General features: G+C 44.8%; 1 protein-coding gene across 1 annotated transcript in view; it reads right to left on the reverse strand.

Moving 5' to 3' along the window:
* YPEL2 (yippee like 2) overlaps positions 1 to 14,491 on the reverse strand; it is a 39,212-nt gene extending 24,721 nt beyond the window's left edge. The window contains exons 1-2 of the mRNA XM_063341132.1: positions 14,395 to 14,491; positions 1,225 to 1,537 (exon numbers count right to left, since the gene is read on the reverse strand). Of these exons, the coding sequence (XP_063197202.1) occupies positions 1,225 to 1,341 (117 nt within the window). The 5' untranslated portion in view covers positions 1,342 to 1,537; positions 14,395 to 14,491. The remainder of the gene's footprint in view (positions 1 to 1,224; positions 1,538 to 14,394) is intronic.
* Between the last annotated feature and the right edge of the window lie 5,842 nt (positions 14,492 to 20,333).

A 20,333-nucleotide genomic window follows, 5' to 3' on the forward strand; every position in this document is an offset into this window, starting at 1 on the left:
GAAGGAGACAGCCTCTAATGGAACACGACAGGTCTGAACACCCAACATGGAGAATCCAAAAGGAGCTCCACAGCTGCTAAGATGTCAGCCCTAGAAGGACAGATGCCCTTGGTGCAAGGTGACCCATTCTAATCTTTTCTGCGCAAACAGGAAGAGGCGAAGCACTACACACTTTCCAACAGGCAGAGCACCTATGTCCCTTCTGATCCTGGCCCTTCTCTCAAGGCTGCTCCAAGAAGCTGAACTGGTTTAAAGTTGCATGTGCACACACACACGCTTATGGTGTGTCTGCTTTTTCTGAACACAAATTTTATAAGCTGAATAAACTTTATGGAACAGTTCATTGCCAAGGCAGCCAAACCTGGAAACTTGATGCCTCACCACATCCAGGTGCTGCAGGCTCCAATAGACACTGAGAAAGTTTAGTTTTCACACTTCAGAGAGAGATCCTCTTACTGGCCAGTTCCCTCTGCATCAAAGGCCCCTGACTTACTGGCTCTGAAAGCTTTTCATTTAGCTTATCCTCAAGACACTTCCCCTTGCCATCAACAGATCACAAGACAGGACTGAATCCTTCCACTCTTCCCAGCTTGGGAGCACATCCTACTATTCATCCCTTTTTCACTGCAAAGTGTCTTGATAGTAGACTACCAAAAATACAAGGGTTTGAGCAACAACTCATCAGTCTTTGGAAAGCCGTCTTACATTTCAGTAGAAGCATCAGCGAACCTTCCCTTAAGTAGGGGCTTTAGTGTAGTCGCTTGGTACAGCTCAGAGTTCAACAGAGGGAACATCTCCAGACACTTTGCCTCCAAACCATGATCATGCAACAACCCTTCGGCTACGCTGACAAGCATGTACATGAACAAGAAGTATTGGGAAAGTAATTTATGCAGTCCTGGCCATCAGTTAGTGCAGTTTTACAGCTGGAAATGAGAGGGAGGAGGTGGTATCATGGAAGAGACAGACCACCTGTAAGCACTCCAGAGGGCCAAATTTGGACACCTGTCCCCTACAGCTATTTTCAAGTTCACTTGAAACAAAAACGGCAGCTCACAAATAGATCCTTTAGGCTGAGCGCCCATTTTCCAAGCAGAAACTGTGGTACCGGTTAAGGCCAGGCATTTCCAACAGCAACTGACCTGCAATGCAAGTGAACGCACCCTTCCGCTCCCTGGGGAGGAGGCGTCCACCCAGCACCTGCGGGTGAGGTCATGCACGTACCTTGGAAATGAGCTCATCATGGTTGGCAAGATGAGCCCTGCAGTGAATGCAGCTGTAGGTCCTGTGGCACGAAGGCAGATATGCCTGGAAAGTCTTGGACCTTGTCATCTTCACCATTGGAGCCACTGAGCGCTGGGTGAACTCTGGGGTGGCCCAAGAGGCACTCCCGCAGGACGGGTCGCACGGGAAACACCGGAAGACACAGGTAAAGGCCGTGGTTTGGCAGGTGATGGGTGTGGGGCAGGCTCCACACGCTGGTGACCGCTTCAGAGGAAGAGATTCGGGCAGAGGGAATGGGGGACTTCACACGAACCTAAGTTCAAAAAAAGAACAGAGACGGAACACTCAGCTCAAAGGCAACAACGGTCTTCTAGCCCACAGGATGATTTAGGGTTTGATCAAGAGAGCAGGGAAGAATCAGAGCAGCCAGGAGATAAGTGCGATGTCTGCGGATTAGATGAAGAACAGAGTTCTATTCACAGCTCAGCCATTGACTTGCTGACTGCCCTCACATCTTTCTGCTTCAGTTATCTACCATCTTCCTATCACTCCAACACTCACAATCTCTATTCCAACACTTAATGGATTTGGAAGTGACTACAGAACCACAAAGATGCTAAAAAGATGATTTCCCAAACACCTCTGGGGAACCGCACACATCAAGGCCCAACTCTGTACCACCCCTTGGAGAAGCCAGGCCCTGTTAGCTAGGGAGAAAGTCAGGACCCGGAGTCAGCCCTGCCGGCTGCTGTCCTGCGTGACTCACTGATGCGACACCCCGGAAGCGTGCAGGAAAGCTGGGAGCTGGACGCGGGTTTCCTCAGACACCAGGAAAGCACAGGAGTCACCAAACCAGTTCTTCTCTCCATTCTGCCCTAGTTTCCACATGGGAAACAGAGGATTACTTCATCACACTTCTTTATAACTCCCTGCAATCTCTGAAGGTAGAAGCTACTCTATAAACTGCACTCTAGTATATTTTTTTTTTAAACTCAGAACATTTGACAGCAGTCAAAGCAAGGGAAGGGCCTCCAAAGACTATTCTTGATAGCAAGAGACAGTTAAAAATCCTATTCAGGATGGAAATACCTTTTTACTATCCAATGTAAGACAGAATCTGCAAGGCAGCTCAAGTCTAGGTCTTTTTTTGTTGGCAGAAATCAGTTTTTCAGATCACACATCTATAAGGCTTACCAGCTACAAATGTTTCTTTTGAGGATGGAAGAAGCATAAAGGATAAAGGAAGCAGCTGCCCTCCCTCCCTGCTACATGGCGTGCATGCATACTCTAGAAATTAATCATGAACTCTGGCTGCTCCTCCCATAAGGATTTTCCTTTCCATAAAACATGTGATTTTGTTTAGTTTCTGAGTCTTGTGTATCAAATACTGGAACAATACCACGCCCACCCCCCACGAAAAAAAACAACAGAAAACCAAGAAATAAAACCCCCACACCTGGCCTGCAATGGAAATTTCTGAATTGGACAAAACAGAAAAGTACAAGAGCTTAAGAGCTGGTCTCTAAGCCAGTATGAGTAACTCGCCTGAAGCATAGTTGATAATCTTCCAGGTTAGAATAAAGCCAGCCCAGGTCACTACGCCGCTACACCGCTAAAATAGTTCTCCGGAGTTTGCATGTTAAGCTGGCTCTGCTGCTGCTCCGTAGGATGTGCCTTCCCAAACAGAGCACCAGCCACACACCAGCTCAGGGTACACAGAGAACTGATGGCCTGGGACTATTCTAAGCAAATACATCCCTCTGTCTTGCTAAAGGGGAAATCGTCAAAACAGTAGGGTGGAAATCAGAAAGTCAATCAGGGAACTGAAGGCAGAACCCAAGAAAACTGTTGCAGGAAGCAGTCCTGCAGAACTGATAAGCATCCCATTTAGACAATCTCTTTTGCCCAGTGTTAGCATCAGTCAGAAGCATCTCACCATGACAAAACTCTCCAAGTCATACTGAAAACAACCACGAAAATCAGACTGTGAATCCATTACTGCTCTCTCCTAGGAAGCCTCATGTGTCATCACTGTCAACACAAAAAAATCTCATCACTTAGGTACCAAAGCACCATTTATGGAAACCCCTGTCTTCAACACTTCTGCTCCTAAGTCTTCTTGTAATTATTAAAAAAGAAGATTCAAAGTATCCAAGCTGCTTTAGAGTTTCTGAAAGCATTACCCACTGAACCTACTGCCAGCTGGACAACCCCAGAAAGCCAGGCACGCTATCTGCAAGCTTTCTGGTAAACAGTTCCTGCGAGCACTACACTGGAGAGTTGTCATAGGCCCACATGGGCATTGTTTGATGCAGGCAAAGGTTCATTATATTATGACCATGCACAGTGCTCAATGGGAGGCAGACAGCAGTAGAATGGATACTCATTTTTTTCTGAAATATTATTTTTCTTCTCTCCAGAAGGCAGCTCCCTTACAGTCAAATGGGAAAAAAGAGTCTTGCTCATCCTGCAAACTGCTGATAAAGCATATCTATCATGATCATAACAGTCAGCACTTACATAGCACTTTTCATCCTTAAAGCTCTTTGCAAACACTAACTAATCAGATTAACCTTTTCCAATTTAAGTTACAGTGAGAGCTTTGTAAGACCCATCCTGACACAGAAGGGCTCACTTTCCAGCTTGTTACGAACTAAACCCCTTGTTCAGTAAAAAGGCGTCTTGCCAGGAATTTATCTGGCCAACCTGTAGCTAAGCAGACTGCCTGTGCGCTACTTGGTACACAGCTGCATCTCTGTATTTCAGCAAGATTTGTCTTTTACACAAATCAGAGAAGTAAGATAAATCAGGCAGTCTTCACCTGTACCCTGCCACAGTTCTCAATGCGCACCAGAATTTTGTCAAAACTGAGTTAGCGTTGCATTAGACAGCATTGTTTTCCCCTCCAAGGTGAGGGGCACTTCGAGGACTGAACCACAAGTTTGCAACAGGGCAGAAATAAGATACAAAACAAAGCAGAATCCTTCCTTATTTTCTGCTGATTAGGCATGAGTAAAAGTAACACATCCCAGCCTCGCTGAACTAGCCAAGTGCCAACATTTACAGTCACAAGACAACGGAACCATCCTCAAATTCCAAGCCCCTGATTCAGCAGCCGATTCGCTATATCCCAGCCGTAATGGATCTCAAAACCTGGAATTTGTGAGCCATGTGCCTTGTCCTCCAAGTGCACAGAAGCAGGAGACTAAGTGTGGTCTTTCTGGGGCCAAACACAATTGGATTCCAAGGCAAAGCACCAAGCCCTGTCTGAAAGAAACAGATTACATCAGACAGACCATCTGGAGGAAAGCACAAGAAGGACTGGCAATCACTTCACCTGACTTCTGAATGAGAAAACAGACTGTGTCTAAACCTTAGATTTCGTTGATTTGTAATTAAATGGTGCAATCCCCCCGCCTTTTCCTCTGCATGGATAGGTAAATACATCAACTACCAGTTTTACTACTTCCCTCCCATACTGTCATACCAAACATTTCTTTTCTGATCAGCTTCCTAGCACTGCAGCACAACAGCTGGAGAAGGCAGTCCACAGGCATCCTCAAAGCCAAATGATACCCAACCAGAATAATATAAGAGCAATCCCTTAATTTGTTGTTTGCTGACCCCTCTGTCCAGGCCTCCTAAGCATTAATGCTCTAAAACAACAAGTAAAACAGGAAATACTACAACTGCATTTATCTAACAGAGAAATGAACACACACGCACACAAATTATCTGCTGCATGCAGCTTTCTGCACAAGCATTTAATGAGCATTCATTTATTTGATCTCACAACACATTTAACGTCAACAAAAACATCTGACCTTTCAGAAGTGGACAAAAAAAAAATATTGAAGTGAGATGATATCAGAGAACAGATTAAGATTAATTGCAATTCCTGTTCTCAGTCCTGTGCTGAGAAGGCAAACCAAATTTATCTTTTTGGTTAGGGCAGGGGAAAGAATAGAGATTTGCGAACTACGATCTTGGTGGGAAACCTAGGTAAGAAACTGCCTTGAAAAGAAACTTCAGATAAGCTCATATATAGTAGCCATACTTTACAAAGGCAACACCTTCATAGAACATTCAGCCTGACAGTTTGATCTGTCGTGTGCGCTATCTACCAAGAGCTCTGTCCTCATCATAGTAAAGGAGAGGAAGGAAAAACAATAGGAAATGCACTCTTACAGCGTACGAGCACAGCTAGTAGCTTGTGAGGACCCATTTCTGTTTTGAATATCATCTTGGAACGTATTAAATAGGATCCATGGCTCTCAGCAATGCAAAAACCAGCCTCCTGTATTTTTTTTTTCTGTCCTAGCACCAAACACATTTGAGTTAAAACACATTTAACAGCTAACAGTGTTAATATTCTACTGTAGAACAAAGGCACGGGGATAATTTTAGGCTGTGCCTCTGGTTTTTCAGAATGACAAGCTAACGTTCATCAGCCTCACTGACAGTGGGCATTAGTAGTCATTCCAATCACTTTAAAAAACAAAGAGATGCTTTGATTACTTTATCATTGTGGCCAATACTGTTAGAGAGATAGGTATTGTCACCAGCAATATAATACAGTATTTTTCTTTTATCATTCTTGAAGAGAAATTTATCTCTGGGATGGACACACCCAAGTCAATGGAACAGAAATCTGTGCATATTAGTTAGTTTACAAGAAGTCAGAAAAATGGTTTACACAAAAGGAAAAGCTTATCAACATTGTTTATCGTGGTTATCGGTGCGAGAATCAGCTAAATGTACTGCTTGCACACACTGTGTGTGTTAGGGCTGTCCTGCTTAATCCTGCTAAGTTTTAAGCAGATGTCCCCTCCATGAATGAAAAACCATGCCACACATTTTGCCATTCAAACAACATTTTGGTTCAGTATATCACCCTCCACCTGTCCAACAGCCGCTTTTCACACGAAGCCGTTATCAATTTAGGAAACACAGAAAAGGAGAAATGCTAAGTCCGTGCCAAACACTTGCTAGACAAGGCTAATGCCTGTACAAGCCCATATGCCACAATGGCAGAGAAAAAAAAAACATCGCACACAAGGCTAATTCTGCATAAACCCCATGTGCAATGCAGCTCAGATGCAAATGTTCCTGTTCATTCTGGCAGGACAAACAACAGGTTTGTTGGGTCTGAGGGTTTGTTTTATGAATTATTTGATTTTTAAGATAAGAAACTTTAGTCTGTTAAATACTTATTAGAACACAGCAAATGCTATGGAAAGCTGCCTGCAGCAGCTTTGAAAAAATCCATCTATCTGGAATCCCAACCTTTCTTCTTTGGTGTCTCTTCTCATTAATACAGAGAGAGCTGGAGATGTACTTATGCTGCGTGCAATGAAAGCACAAGCGGAATCAGGTTTGGAGAGTTCTGTGTGTCTATAAGGTCACAAACTGTAGCAGCCTGTGTCACTCCAGGGTCTTAGCACAATTCAAAGAAAATGCTTGAGGTAAGCATACTTACTTAACAGGGTTTTCTTGACATGGAAACTGCCTTAACATTGCTTAATGCACTGCAGTTTGAAGGAGGAAGGCTAGTCTCTAAGGTGATATGCTGAAATTGGAGTATGAGTTTAATGCCCAGTTTTGCCAGTCTTCCCTATGGAATAAAAGTTAGCGTCAGAATTTCAGGTGCCGAACCCTCAGAGATACTTGGCACAGCTAAAAATGGCTGTCATACTCCAATGATGTAGTACCACAATAAAAAATCCTGGTTTGGGGCAGTTCTGGAGATCCTCACTACCACACAGGACTGCAACAGCTTTGGAAAAGATGAAGCCAGATCATCTGAAGGTAGGAGGGTGGGAAGTACATTGTGAAAGGCCCTGAAAGAAAATATGACCATTCTGAATTTAAACACAGAACACAAGGGGAAGCCAAGAAAGGAGTTTAAATAGCATATGGGTGTACACAATGTACCTTTACTGCTTCGGCATCAAGTTTCTGAAATGCACCAATTTCAAACACTTGATGACACTGCATGCAGCTCAGCAGCACTAACAACAGAAGTCAGCAATGACACATGAACCATAAATGTCCTTTTTTAATGCCTGTGCTCCTTCAGCCTCCAAACCTTGCAAGCCCTCAGAGACAGGAAAATAACAAGAGAAATGGTGGTAGATGGCTGGCAGGAATCCTTTGCATTTACTTTTACCAGCTATATGGACACAACTGCAACACAAGTAATAGTATGGAGCGGGTTTCTCAGTTAGACCACCTTTGACTAGAAATATATTTAGCCCCCTTTATTTCTCTAGATATCTCCTAGCAAGCCACTTCATCATTGCGGGCCCTAGTTCTTTCTTCTGCACACTGGAAACAGCACCCTTCACCGCTGGGAAGCACTTGATGATTCTGGGAAAAAGGGTAGGGATGGTTGCAAAAAGGAGATACTGATGGCAAACGGCATTGCAGACAATTGCCAGGTAACCACTAGAGGGCATCAAAAAGAGATTCAGCAAGAAGCAATTAAAGACTATCTGGCCATAGTGAATCAGGGACAGGCACCACGCCAACCATGCTGCACCTGCCATGCTCCACATACCATAGCCAGCCTGTTAGGAGAAACATCAGTTATTATTCTGCTGCATCGCTATCAATACTAAAACTGTCAAAACTGTCATTGCAATTATACTAATCACATTTCCAAGGGTTTTTTTGTGGTTTGTTTTTTTTTTTTTTTAAACAGGCAATATGTCAGTCTATGGTCTATCACAACTCTTCTCATCAAAAATAGACTCAGCATCCCTACAACCACCTTTCTGATTCCCCTCTGACAGAAAGGCTTTCTGTGAAGGTGATGTGGAAAGTACATTTAAGTTGAAACTTAAATGGAACAAACAGCAAATCTTTAAAACTCACTTTGGGTTGGTTTTGTTTTAGTTTTTTTTTTTTAAGTCTGTCTAGCTTTGCCACTCTATACACTATTAATCCATAACTTACTAAAACCAACGTAATTTTTGAAAATATTGTTCTTTACCTAGTTGATTTACCTTCTGTCAGTTTGGAGATTAAATCAAATTAAAAAGTTTCACTTTTTTTTTTTTAAATAGACAGCATCCCCACCAGTGCACTTTCAGGTTCTCTAGTGCAACTGTGGTGAGTAGCTAGTCCAGAGGTCTCCGGCATTCAAAGCAAAAGCTTTCTTGTATTGAATTATAGCACACAACTGGCTGGAAAGCAAAGGAACAAGTTCAAGTAACTCAATGAAGATGATGCAGACATGCTTCTTTCCTGGCTGCAGATTACAGAGGCCAGATGACCATGACAACCTTCTGACTTTATTTACTGATCTAAGGCCGGAGTCAGACCACTCGGTGCCAGAACTGACAACTTGCCTCTCCCTGCAATTCAGAACAGAGCACACCACTCAAAATCCACTCGGATACACCACAGACATCACTGGGATGCAGGGAAGGGAAATAATTCTGGAAATTTTAATCAAATTCTTCCCTTTACAATTTCACCTCAAAAGGCACAGGACAGCTCGGACACACAGCACCTCACAGAGCTGGCTTCAAAATTTGTTACCTTTTCTGGGCCTGTCTCCAAAACCACATGAACACGGAACTGCAAGGTTCAGCCTCTACCGAGGAATGACTGACACCTCTGGCTGAATTCTCTTCCCACTCTTCTACGAGTTGCCTGGCAGCAATATCTTTGCAATGCAGAAGAGCCTGCGCTGCTGATAAGAAGCAGTATGGCAAGCATGATAGCTGCAAGCTGCCCACCTTTGCTTTGCAGGTACGCTCCATCACAGCTAAATTCAATAACTGGTCACAAGAGAAGCCAGCATGAGTTACCAAATGCAGGAGGAAACATACGCGCAGAAAAGCATCACGGTTGGCCAGGACAAATTTGAAAAAAAGCCAGCAATTACTTTTGCTCCTACCAGAAGATCTCACATGTGCCACAAATAAGCAAAACTGCAATCTGAACTAATTTAAAACACAAATGACTTCATTTCCTCCTTTACATTTCATGAAAACTCATGCTAGCATCCCCTGCAATGGGATAACAGTCCTTCACCCGAATTGGCCAAGTGGAAATGACGCACTAGAGCGAGATAACAGCAATGGCTCAAACACACTGTAAGACATGGCTCTTCAATTAATTCATACCCATCCTTCTGCCTAAAAAAACCTACACTTTCAACCTGATGGTCACACGTGGAGTCATAGATCAAGGACATGATACTTTGCCAATATTATGCACATACAGTGTTCTACAAAATGAAAGACACCCTTGCTTTCCTATTCTAGTACCAACCTGAACTAAAGACATCAAGGAAAAGCTCCTCACATCCAACTGACCAATTACCGACAAAATGGAAACACTCTTATCTTCCCAACTTCTCTTCCTCATTTGTTTTAATTGTAGAACAGCCTAGCTATCCAAATCATGTCATATCATTATATTTTTGTGTGCTCCTTACATTGCTCTATTACCTTCCTTTTTGGCAAACGTAGATGCGACTAGGTTTCAATTAATTTGGTCTGCTGGATGGATCATCTGTTTCTCTGGTAAAAGCTGGGTACTGACAAGTAACATGGTGAGAACATTTATCTATTGCAAGTACCCTTCCAATATCCTCAGAGTCATTCGTAGTTGAAAGAAGGATCTGCCACACCTGCCTGTCATGACTTACTTTGCAAGCTCCCCTTGTCAAATCCTGTAAGTTTTCATCTGCTCATGAAACCCATCTGCTCAGAGGGTTCTTCCCAGGAGCATCTTTTAACCAGCCTCACACTGCCCAGAAGCACGTTAGTCACAGGAGCGACAGTGACTTTTATTTTCTACTCTGGAACGTCTGCCTCTTTTTCTGAGTAAAGCTAAGGATAAAATGTTGAAATCTGACCAATCTCTACCAGTAACATTTTTTATGCAACAGTTACTATGTATTAATGAGGTAACATACTTTCCGGGCAGTTCAGCCACCATCCTTCTAGCCTGCATTTCCACTGAAGGCACAGCAACCAACATGTCAAGGGGGCAAAGTCAGGTGAAGACTTACAGCTGGAGTCTTCACATGACAGATACTTTATAACTAAATCTAGTTTAAGACGGTCAAGTCGGCTGTTACCTTGCCAATTGCTGTCATTGGTTCCTCCTGGATATCCTCACTAACCCCCATGTTACTGCCAAGGTATGTGAACTGACTCACCTCTTACAGTTCTTGCCTACTGACGCATGCTTGAGCTGGGAGTTCCTGGGATTCTCGTTAGATTCTCCCCCACCAAGTTAATTATTAACTCCATCTTTTTTTATGATGCTGGACAATCTGTTTTTAATAATATATTCTCCAGCCATCCTTTAGTAATACTTCATCAGTGAAACTTCAATCTTCCAGAGTTCTGTGGCTGAGCTATGCAATGCCTAGGTCATACCGTGCTACATTTCTGTCCTCATAATGAAGCCACTGCCAATGTGAAACAGGAGAAGTGAGAGTGCAGCTTTGACACCACTCTGCCTTCCCTCTCAGCAGATCAAAAGCTTCTCTGAAGGGCAAATTCAAAGCATCCTCAGCTTCTGAAACTTTTAATAGCCTTTGCTCGACCTCAGGAGTTTAGTTCTGTACAAGTCACAACTGCAGTAAAAAAAGAGCCAAAAAGCTGGATACTTTTGTGAGTCAGCTAAACATCCCGCCTTTTAACATGCTCTACCGACACTTGAACAGGTGTAAGAGAAATGATCACTGGTCAGACATGTAAGCCTGCCTGAAGAGACCGGAAGGTCTTACGGGTTGCATTCCCATAACTTCCAGTGACTCACATTGCCTGGCACTACCATTTGTTAAAGCAAGAGTGAAGCGGGGATAATAGCTATTTACTAAAAACAGAGGAGTGTGATTAGCTTTAATTAGCATTGTCAAGTGACTTGAGATTGTCAGGTACAAGATGTGGGAGAACTAAGTCTCATTAATTATGTTATTTCCTGCAGACTTAAGTGGCTTGGCCAGTCCACTGACACTTCCGGAGACAAAGCTGCTCCCGACATCCAATACATCCCATATCAGTGGGGGAAAACACTCTCAGACGGGGCTGGCAGACGTGGCTATCGCAAAGCCAGAACGCAAGAAAAATCTGCTTACTATGTACTGCAAGACAACTACCTGCCCTGACAAACGGGAAACAAGAAGGCAAGTAAGACACGGCAGAAACCAGACTCAGAAAACCAACTGCCAAATGTCATGCAGGATGAAGAACAGGGACCGATGGGGGCAAGAGGGAGCGTGATTCAGGCCCAGGACCCGGCACTCCCAAGCAGCAGCCCACACAGAAAACTCTATTTTCTTCCCTCCAAAGAAGACAAACTATAAAATGCCTTTGTTTTGGGAAAAAGAGATCCAGTTCCTCAATTAGCATCACATCACCAACAGACATGCTGATTTACCAGCTGAAGATCGTTCTAAAGAACTGAAAAATCCTTCATTCAGAATAGTCCTATGCACTCACCTTGGCTTCTGGAAGGAAAAGGAAACCTACCCTTAGCCTTAGGGTAACTCTCATTGGATCTAGAAGACCTCTGAATTAACAAGCACAGAAAAGAGGGACCATCCTGAAGGACCAACTTCTAGGTCTCTGTCAAGGAAGGGGAAAAAAAGGAAGCTGTATATTTTGCTATGGTTTCAAAGGGATAAACACACTCTGCTAAGCCATTCTGCCTTGAACATCACTGATCAGCTTCAAAGCAGCGCAGAGAAATGAACTGTCAGTTTCTCCATTCCAGATTCTACTTTGTGATCCCTCAAAGCCCACTGCTCCAGCACTTCGTAGTTGACCTCTAATGAAGGCTCTGCTTAAGTTCAAGCAAACAAAGGTTTGTCAGTTAATGACTGAAGCCCAATGAAAGCCTAGCTTTATTGGCGGTTCTTCAAGAGGCTTCCACACACACGGTCAAAAGCAAGGCCATGATGCAAGAACAACAAATACATGCTTTTTACTCCTCTGCAATCCTTGCAATGCTTGTGTACTACCATGCTAGATCAAGGAGCTCCCACTTTCTAAACTGCTCACCAGGACCTACACCAGAGTGACCAGTTCCTTAATTAAATTCTCAGCAACAGGTATTCAATCCATGAGTCAAGGAGCCTTTACGGGAATGTGGATTTACAGGTAGTGATGCTGTCTTCCTCAATACTACCCTGACTCAACTATCCACACCAAACAGCAAAGGAAGGAAATCACTTATTCAAAAATCTGTGGATCCAGAGGACAAGGGACCACTACAGTTTTGCCAGTTATTCTGATCCTGGCACCATGAAAGAGACACCTGCAAAGAAAGCTTTTTCTTTTTTTTTTTTTTAGAAGAAAAAAAAAAAGCAGCACTTGACATCATCATCAGATGAAAGCAACATCTCTGCCCTCCCTACAGTATCCCCAACTTTAGTTTGAAAGCACTCACTTTTAAACGGTCTTTCAGCAGGAAACTAGAATTAGGGATCCAGTGAGAAAAGGAAAACATCTTAATTCTCTATTCAAGCACTGCCCTTACACAGCAAACAATCTTTACAAGAAACCAGAGGCGTGGACCCCAACATGATGAGACCTGGGAGTACTCTGCAAGAATGCAGTCACAAAACACATCCTCTCCAGGCACAATCCTCTCATGGATTATAAGTAGAGCTCTCTCAGTATCTGCTTGTTTACAATTGCCTAACTCAGCAAAGGCCCCTCTGTGCCACCGAGCATAAGCTTTAAGTAACCGTAAATGCATTAGCAGAAAATCCTTATCTGGAGCATGTAGTAGGCCCTGATGAAGGCAATGTTGGGAAGGCAGGTCTACCGTCCCACCCCTCGCTTAACTGCTGTCTGCAAGCTAAGAACACTAGTTTGATGGGCCTTCCTCTTTCTGTATTTTAAGACAGAGGGCCAGAAAAAAGCAGGGACAGATTCACTCCAGTAAATTGTGGGGGAAGGGGTCAGGGGACTCCAATTCTTTTTCTATATCATTAAAATCACATTTTAAACTGGAACATTTCAGATTCTCTTAGCTTCATAAATCACATTAAAATCTGAAGCTACAGACCCATAGCTTGCTCCATGACTACTTCTGTCATCTCAAAACTTCTCTGTTTTTTCTGGATCAAAACCAAAAGTTTCTGTGAAGAAGCAAAAGACAAAAGACCCTTGATATTTTACCTCCCGACCCTGGACTTCAGCACAGTACTCCACAGAAGAGGAAGCTGCGACACCCTTAACCAGAGGCTGGAGCAACAACAGACCAGCAGAGTTACCCCTGCTCCCTGGGGGGAGACAGATTCCAACGCACCGTGTGCGGAAACTGCCTGCCTTTCATGGCCCAGCATCACCCAGGCTGAGGATGCCCTCTCCACAGGCACCCTGCAATCTCTCTTTTGCCACACCAGGCATGATGTCACTTCTGTAGCACAGAGCCACACAGCCTGCAGCTGGGAACGGCCTGGTCTCCAGGGACTCCAGCAGCAGTGTTGGTAAATAAGAGCGGCGGCAGGGCGCTTCTCCCTGGTCAGCAGCCAGCCCCCTGGGCTGCGCTGCCGAGGGTTCAGGGGGTGCCCCCAGTACCCAGGGGAAGATGCTGCTGCACCTCCGTACCTCTCCTGGGAGTCACAAGCCTAAACCTCACGCACACCGTGGCGTCGGATCCCACCTGAGTTTTCAGGCTTTTATTATGCATTTACCTGCCACAGCGAGACGGTTCGTGAGGCAGGACCATACCGTGCTCCCCCCGCCGTTACCTGGCAGGGCCGGCCAGCCCCTGCCCCGCTTCCGCAGATCCCTCCTGTTGATCCCCCCCCTCGCTGGAAGTTGCCGGAGAACGGCAAACCCCTCTCCCGCCCCGCTGCACCCGGGGACGCTCTCGCGGGCTCCGACCTGTTGCCCTCCCCGCCTCCAGCCCCTCGCCCAGCCCCGCAGACAAAGGCCGCCGCTCGCAGAGCCCGCGCTGGGGGCGCCGCAGGTCCCCAGCCCTCTCCCCCTGAGGGGACAGAGCTCCCCTGAGGGGAGGCCGTCTCACCGAGGGGCCTGAGGGAGCGCCCCCCCGCTGGGGGGGGGTGGGGGTTGGAAGTGTGAGGGGGGGAAGGCAGCTGATGGCGCAGCTCGGCGCGGCGGCCCGGTCCCGGCCCCGCCGCCCCCCCGGGAGCCCCGCCGCCCGGCCCTCGCCCCCCGCCGCACTCACTCGCCCCGGCGCGGCCGCCTCCAGCGCGTCCCCAGCGCAGACGGAGCGCGGCGGCCGACGCGCACCCCTGGCAGCCCCGCAGCGCCCTCCCCCCTCACGGCCGCGCTCCCTCCCCCTTATAGCCTGCTGGCCCTGAGCGACACCGCCGCCCGCCAATCACTACCCGCTGGCACATAGCAACACGCCGTCGATTGGCCGTGGCCAGCCGCAGCCCATTTTTTTGCAACCAACCAGAGGGTGCCCCCCCTCCCGGCGCGCGCACACACACACACACAGACGTACGCATCGCCCCCCCCACTTCCCTCCCGCCCCCCGGCTCGCGCAAGCAGCAGCTGGGACGGCGGCAGCCAATGGGAGCGGCGCTGGCGCTGCCGGCGTGGAGCGCGCGGGGGGGACAACAAACAGACGCGTTTCCTCTTAAAGGCGCAGGCGCCGCTCCGGAGGTCGGGGGGGTTGTCCACGGGGGGCGGCCTCACGGAGCGGGCCCGGGTAGGGGGAACGCGGCAGCTGTGCCTCTGGCCCACCCCCGGGACAGCGCGGCCCAAAAGCTGACGGGCGAAATTTTAATAAACACGGGTTTATGCGTAAACCCGCCCCTGCCCCGGCCCGGCACTCTAATTAATCAGCGGGTCGTTAATTACAGACGGGGGTTGCCCTCGAAGGCGGCCCGCAGCTGGCTGATGAACTTCCACCACCATTAACCCGGCTTCTGAAACACGCGGAGGACCGTAAATATGTTCTATATTGTAAATATGTTCTATATTGTTAATATATTCTATGTCGCAAAGCTGTTTTATATCATAAAGATACTCTCTATGGTAACGATATTCTCTGTTTCCCCTGGGAAAGGCCATTAACCTCATTTGCTGCCATGAGCGTTAGTCTCCGCTCGCTGCTGACAGTAACTCATTGCCGCTCAAAGTACGGCTTTAATAACGTTTTCTATCTGCCCTTTTCTCACACCGAGGGCTAAAAGTTATAAATCTTATTAGCTGAGAGATATTTGCTTCGTGAGTTTATTCTAACACTCCACTGCTTTAGCACATTCTGCAGGATATGTTAAGCAATTTCCTAGTAATTGGTCATTATTGGTAACCACGGGCAACATCCTCATGTTAAATATATGGACTCTAACACACACTATTACTATAGAAAGTAATGTTCCCACGAGTTGTGATACTCTTTTTTATTACATGTGGGTAGAAAAATAACTTTCTACTGCGTGAGATGAGCTTTCTTCCACACAAGCAAAATACACCTCTCCCACGACACTAAAAGGCACACCAGCCAGCTGAGGGGATCCATAGACCAGATTTTAAAATACAAAATGACATTTCCACACATCCCCCCCTTAAGCTAGTGATCCTACCAAGCCCAATTTAAGTATGCTATTAACAAGGATTCACGCGCCGTGGCGGTCACCAGCTACTAAATAGGCTCCGCTGAAGGAGGAAATCGCCGCGTTATCTTTAGACTTTGCAGGCTTTACTCTAAGCTGCTGCTTTTCTTGGACACCCCCCCCTCTCCCAACGCAGCGGGGGCTCTGACCATCTCGCCAGCCCGTGACTGAGCCCTAATTAACATCCAGACCCGGTTACATGCAGGAAGCGGTGAAAAAAAAAAAAAAGCTGCTTGAACTTTAAAAATCACCCAGACTTCTGAAAAGCAACCGCAAGTACCTGGAGCTGAAACCGTCAGCAAAATAAACCCGCACATCGTTAAGAGGCTGCTGCGTAACCATGAATATATTTTTTTCACCTGAAAGTGAGTTGTGCAGAGAATTTTCAGTTTGCTCATAAAAATACATTATTTACAAGGAGAACATAAGGATTCTTTCTCTCTCTCTCTATATATATATCTCTCTACACAAAGCTCTCTGTTGTGATAAGCTCGCTTTAGGATGGTGGTTAATTGGAATTACATTGATGTAAGTTCCACCTCACCATGGAAATCTTGGGGTTCACAGCTTCGAAGTCGTACAAAAATAAGGCCACCAAAAAAAAAGGCCAAACTTTCTTCCTTTAAACTATATGCTAATCCTTACAATTTATGAAAACTGGAAGCTTTTTTTAGGCTAACCGTGCTTCATTAGCAGCATTTCACTCAGTTTGGAAAGAATAAAATGCTAGTTGGGTCCTAGTTACTTTCTCATACAAGTTTCAAGTCACATTTTCAGGTGGGATTCTGCGTTACAGAGTTTGGTTGCAAACTTTGCGAGTGCAGCTTAGTCAGCACCATGAATTCTTTTACCGGCCTAAGCTGCTGAGAAATGTATTCATTTAAAAAAAAAAAAAAAAAAAAAGAAAAAATTCTGAATTTTGGATCTCGCCTATTTGACAGCTTAGCTTTCAACTGAACAGCTAAGTAGGATTTTTAATTTCTCTACTTGCAAACATCTTTTTTTTTTTTTTTTTTTGGAGCCGGAACAGCACAGTTAGTGTTTCCCTGCTCAGTGTCCGGCGTCAGTTTTAACTTTTGTTATAAATTAGATTAGAAAAGCCTAATTGATAAAGTATCGCTGACTGAGGATAATTTTTGCTACTGCACCACCACAGCAGTACTGAGAGGGGAGAAAGTATCGAATCACTCATCGAGATATTGCTTCGACATTTTTTGTGCTGCGTTAGAATTAAGTGGTACTTAAAAGCCTGTGAAAAATCTGTGTTTCTTAGCACTCCCAAGTTTTATTTGTAGCTGGTGTTGTTGGCCTGTTGTAAATCAAGATAGCTCACTTAATATCGCCTTTCTTCTTTATTCGTGAAGTGGGGATACCTCAAACTTTTTCAGAGACATGGGGAAACAACATCTTCAGGTACTTTGAATCAAAGAAAGGTGATTTCATCTATTAACAGCAGTAGGATTTTTTCCCCCGCGCTTGCAGCATCACTGGTTTTGGTCCAAGAACAAAACAGCAAATGTTCCCCAGTGCTTCATCTCGTCCCCCCCCCAAATCACCAAGATACCTGACCACAAACTAAAACCCTCGCTGTCCGCAGCCTGCTGGTCACTGGCCCTGTACTTCCCATCGCATCTTACAAGGAACCAGACCACCCCTAAATCCTCTGCCCGCCTCACCCAGCCCCAGAACCTTGGCAAAACTCGGAATCGGTAGCTGAAGGAGCATCTGGGACAGGGTTTAGGGTCACAGTTTAGGGATACGGTTTAGTGGTGGCTTTTTGGCAGTGTCAGGTTGATGGTTGAACTCGATGATCTTAAAGGTCCCTTCCAACCTATACGATTCCATGATCTACTTGGAATCCAGCTCCGCATTGCAGTTTGCCCATCAGCGCTCTGCTGGGAAGAGCTGTGCGGAGGGATGGAGCCCGCTGACAACCAGCGGGGCTGCGGCGGCCTCCCGCGGCCGGAGCCAGGAGGACAAGGCAGGACCTGCCATTGGGCTTTTGTTGAGGTTTTGTGGCTTTTGTTTTCCACGCACTTTCAACTGGGCATTTCGTACAGCCAGGAATCCCTTCCCTTCCCTCCACGCGCGCTGGAAATTCCAGGAATAAACCGCGATCGCTGAGACATCAACCAACGTCAGCGACCTCGCTCGTCAACGTAGAAAAGCGTATCCTGAAAATCCATGAAAACAGCTGCACTTCAAGCCTTCCTACTTCGGATAAAGTATTAAATTCTTCTGAATATTCTGTTTGAGTACCAAGTCTGAGCACTGCAGATTATAACAGGTTAGACAACCTGAAGTGATCACAGATGAATACTTTCTATCTTCGAGAGACATGTGAGTATTCATTAATGCTTCCCAATTCCCTGTTCTGGTTTACTAACCCTTTAGAATGTGTACTAATAAAATACTGCCCAGAGTAATCTGGGAAATCCTCTCATCAGCCTGCCAAAAATCCTTTGAAAGTTACCAAATACTGTTTCGCACAAAAACCCCGCTTCACCTCTCTTACCTAATATGAGGCCTCAAGGCTTTAAAATTACACTTGACCTTAAAACCTAGTATTTAGTGTAATTTAACAGAAATCCAGCAGGAAAGCTTGAAATTTACCTCTAGGACTAGAGGAAATGTTAACCTGCTTATTTGTGAGAAAAAAAAAAAGTGCTTCATTTACAGCGAACGATCACCCAACACAGGGCAACACAAATTAGAGAAACTTGCCACAAGTGGGGTACCTGTTAATACGGACATAAATCACAGACAATTTGCTGTCCCCAATTCAGAAGCAGACACCTGTCAACCGTCAAAGAACTTTTATAATCCGCAATCCATTGATCTTTCATTGATCATCCACAATCTTTTCAATATTGAAGACTTCTACCAAAATGAGCACATAAAAGATGCACTGGGTGGGGGAAATATCTTAATTAGAACAAACATGTCCTTAGGACATTACGGAAAAGTATTTCGGGATAATTTAAGGGGCAGAGAAAGGTATTTTTTTAAATTAAGTCTAAATTATCAGATATTTACCATTTCAACAGAGACCAAATAGAAAATTATTATTGTTAACCGAGTGAAAAAAGCAGATAAAAGCCCTTTTACAATGAAGGCTCTCGTTTCACTCTCAGGCCAGTTCTTCTGCTACTGTATCTTACGTGTAGAGGTAACTGAGCGTTTTCATTTCCCCTGCTCAATTCAGGTATGATATACATACATAGACAGGATACGATGTCCTCCACATCTGTGAACAGATACATTCTGTAATTAAACCGATGAGCCTGATTATAGGTCAGAGCAGATGTCTAGAACCAGGCTACGGCAGATGATTTTGTCAGTGTTTTCAAAACCTGACCTGTAACATTATAAACGCGCACACACAATCTTTTAACACTGCCAGAATTGGGCCATCGTTAAATTGGACGAACATCACAGTATACTTAAAAAGAGAGACACGTTCCCCAACCAAAAAGGCTGGTATTTATTTAGGCATGCATTACTGTGCTTACGAATTAAGGATCATGATTTCTAAAAATAAATAATCAGAAAGCAGCTGATGCAGCCAGCCATCTTTATACTGAAATGCAAAGGCCAGTGCTCTCACACAATTACTTTTAAGCATGGCTGTCCAAAACACCAGGATCTGTTAACACTTCTCAAAATATTATTAAAATAAGAATTTCTTGGCTCATTTCCACTTGCTGTTTTCATCCACACAGAACTACAGACTCCATTTTAAGTTAAAGGTGCTACAATCCTAGACAAGCAGACAGAATTTGCCAGTTCTTTATGGCAAAAACATATACAGAGAATCAGCTCTCCTGACATGCTGTATTAGTTAAGACACTAGGGATCTTCATCCTTGTTTCTCCCCTGTACCATTATTACACAAGACCCGTCTACTTCCAGCTGAATAACATACAGTAAAATTTCAAGAGTTTAGTACCTAATTTGTACAACTTCCCGCTCTCCTCCTCTCTTAAATGTTGAATGTTTTAATTTTCAGGGGCACAGACAAGCTACTTACTTTGAAGCAAGCGATGCCTGTTCTGCAGACAGACCTTTGGAAACAATGAAGGGACAGCACATACTGCGTTGCTGAAGCAGCAGAATTCTCTGCACTGTTTTCTGGCATCGTATACGGGACCACTTCTGATCACGTTTATCTACTACTGTTTCTGTCTTAAAATAAATTATAGAAAACTCAAACTGGAATTGACTTCAAAAGTTTTACGTAAAAGTTCATCTGCACATGGAGAAGGCAGGCTGAAGTCCTCTGCAGGCTTCATTAGCTGCACGTAATTGCAGATGCTATGATTACTATATGAAAAAACCAATATCATTGCCAAAAATTAATTTAAAGTTGAGTATGTAAGATACACCCTTCTTTTCAGCAACCCTATCCACATAAAAAGACTACCATCAAAGCTCAATTTTTACTACACTATAAATATAATATCATAGTCTCAGAAATTATACTTTTAGGCAAAAAATCACAATTAATAAGCATTTAGTTTTAGATCTTTTATGAGCAAAG

Source organism: Chroicocephalus ridibundus, chromosome 7, assembly GCF_963924245.1.
Source record: "Chroicocephalus ridibundus chromosome 7, bChrRid1.1, whole genome shotgun sequence".
In the NCBI taxonomy this organism is placed as follows: Eukaryota; Metazoa; Chordata; class Aves; order Charadriiformes; family Laridae; genus Chroicocephalus; species Chroicocephalus ridibundus.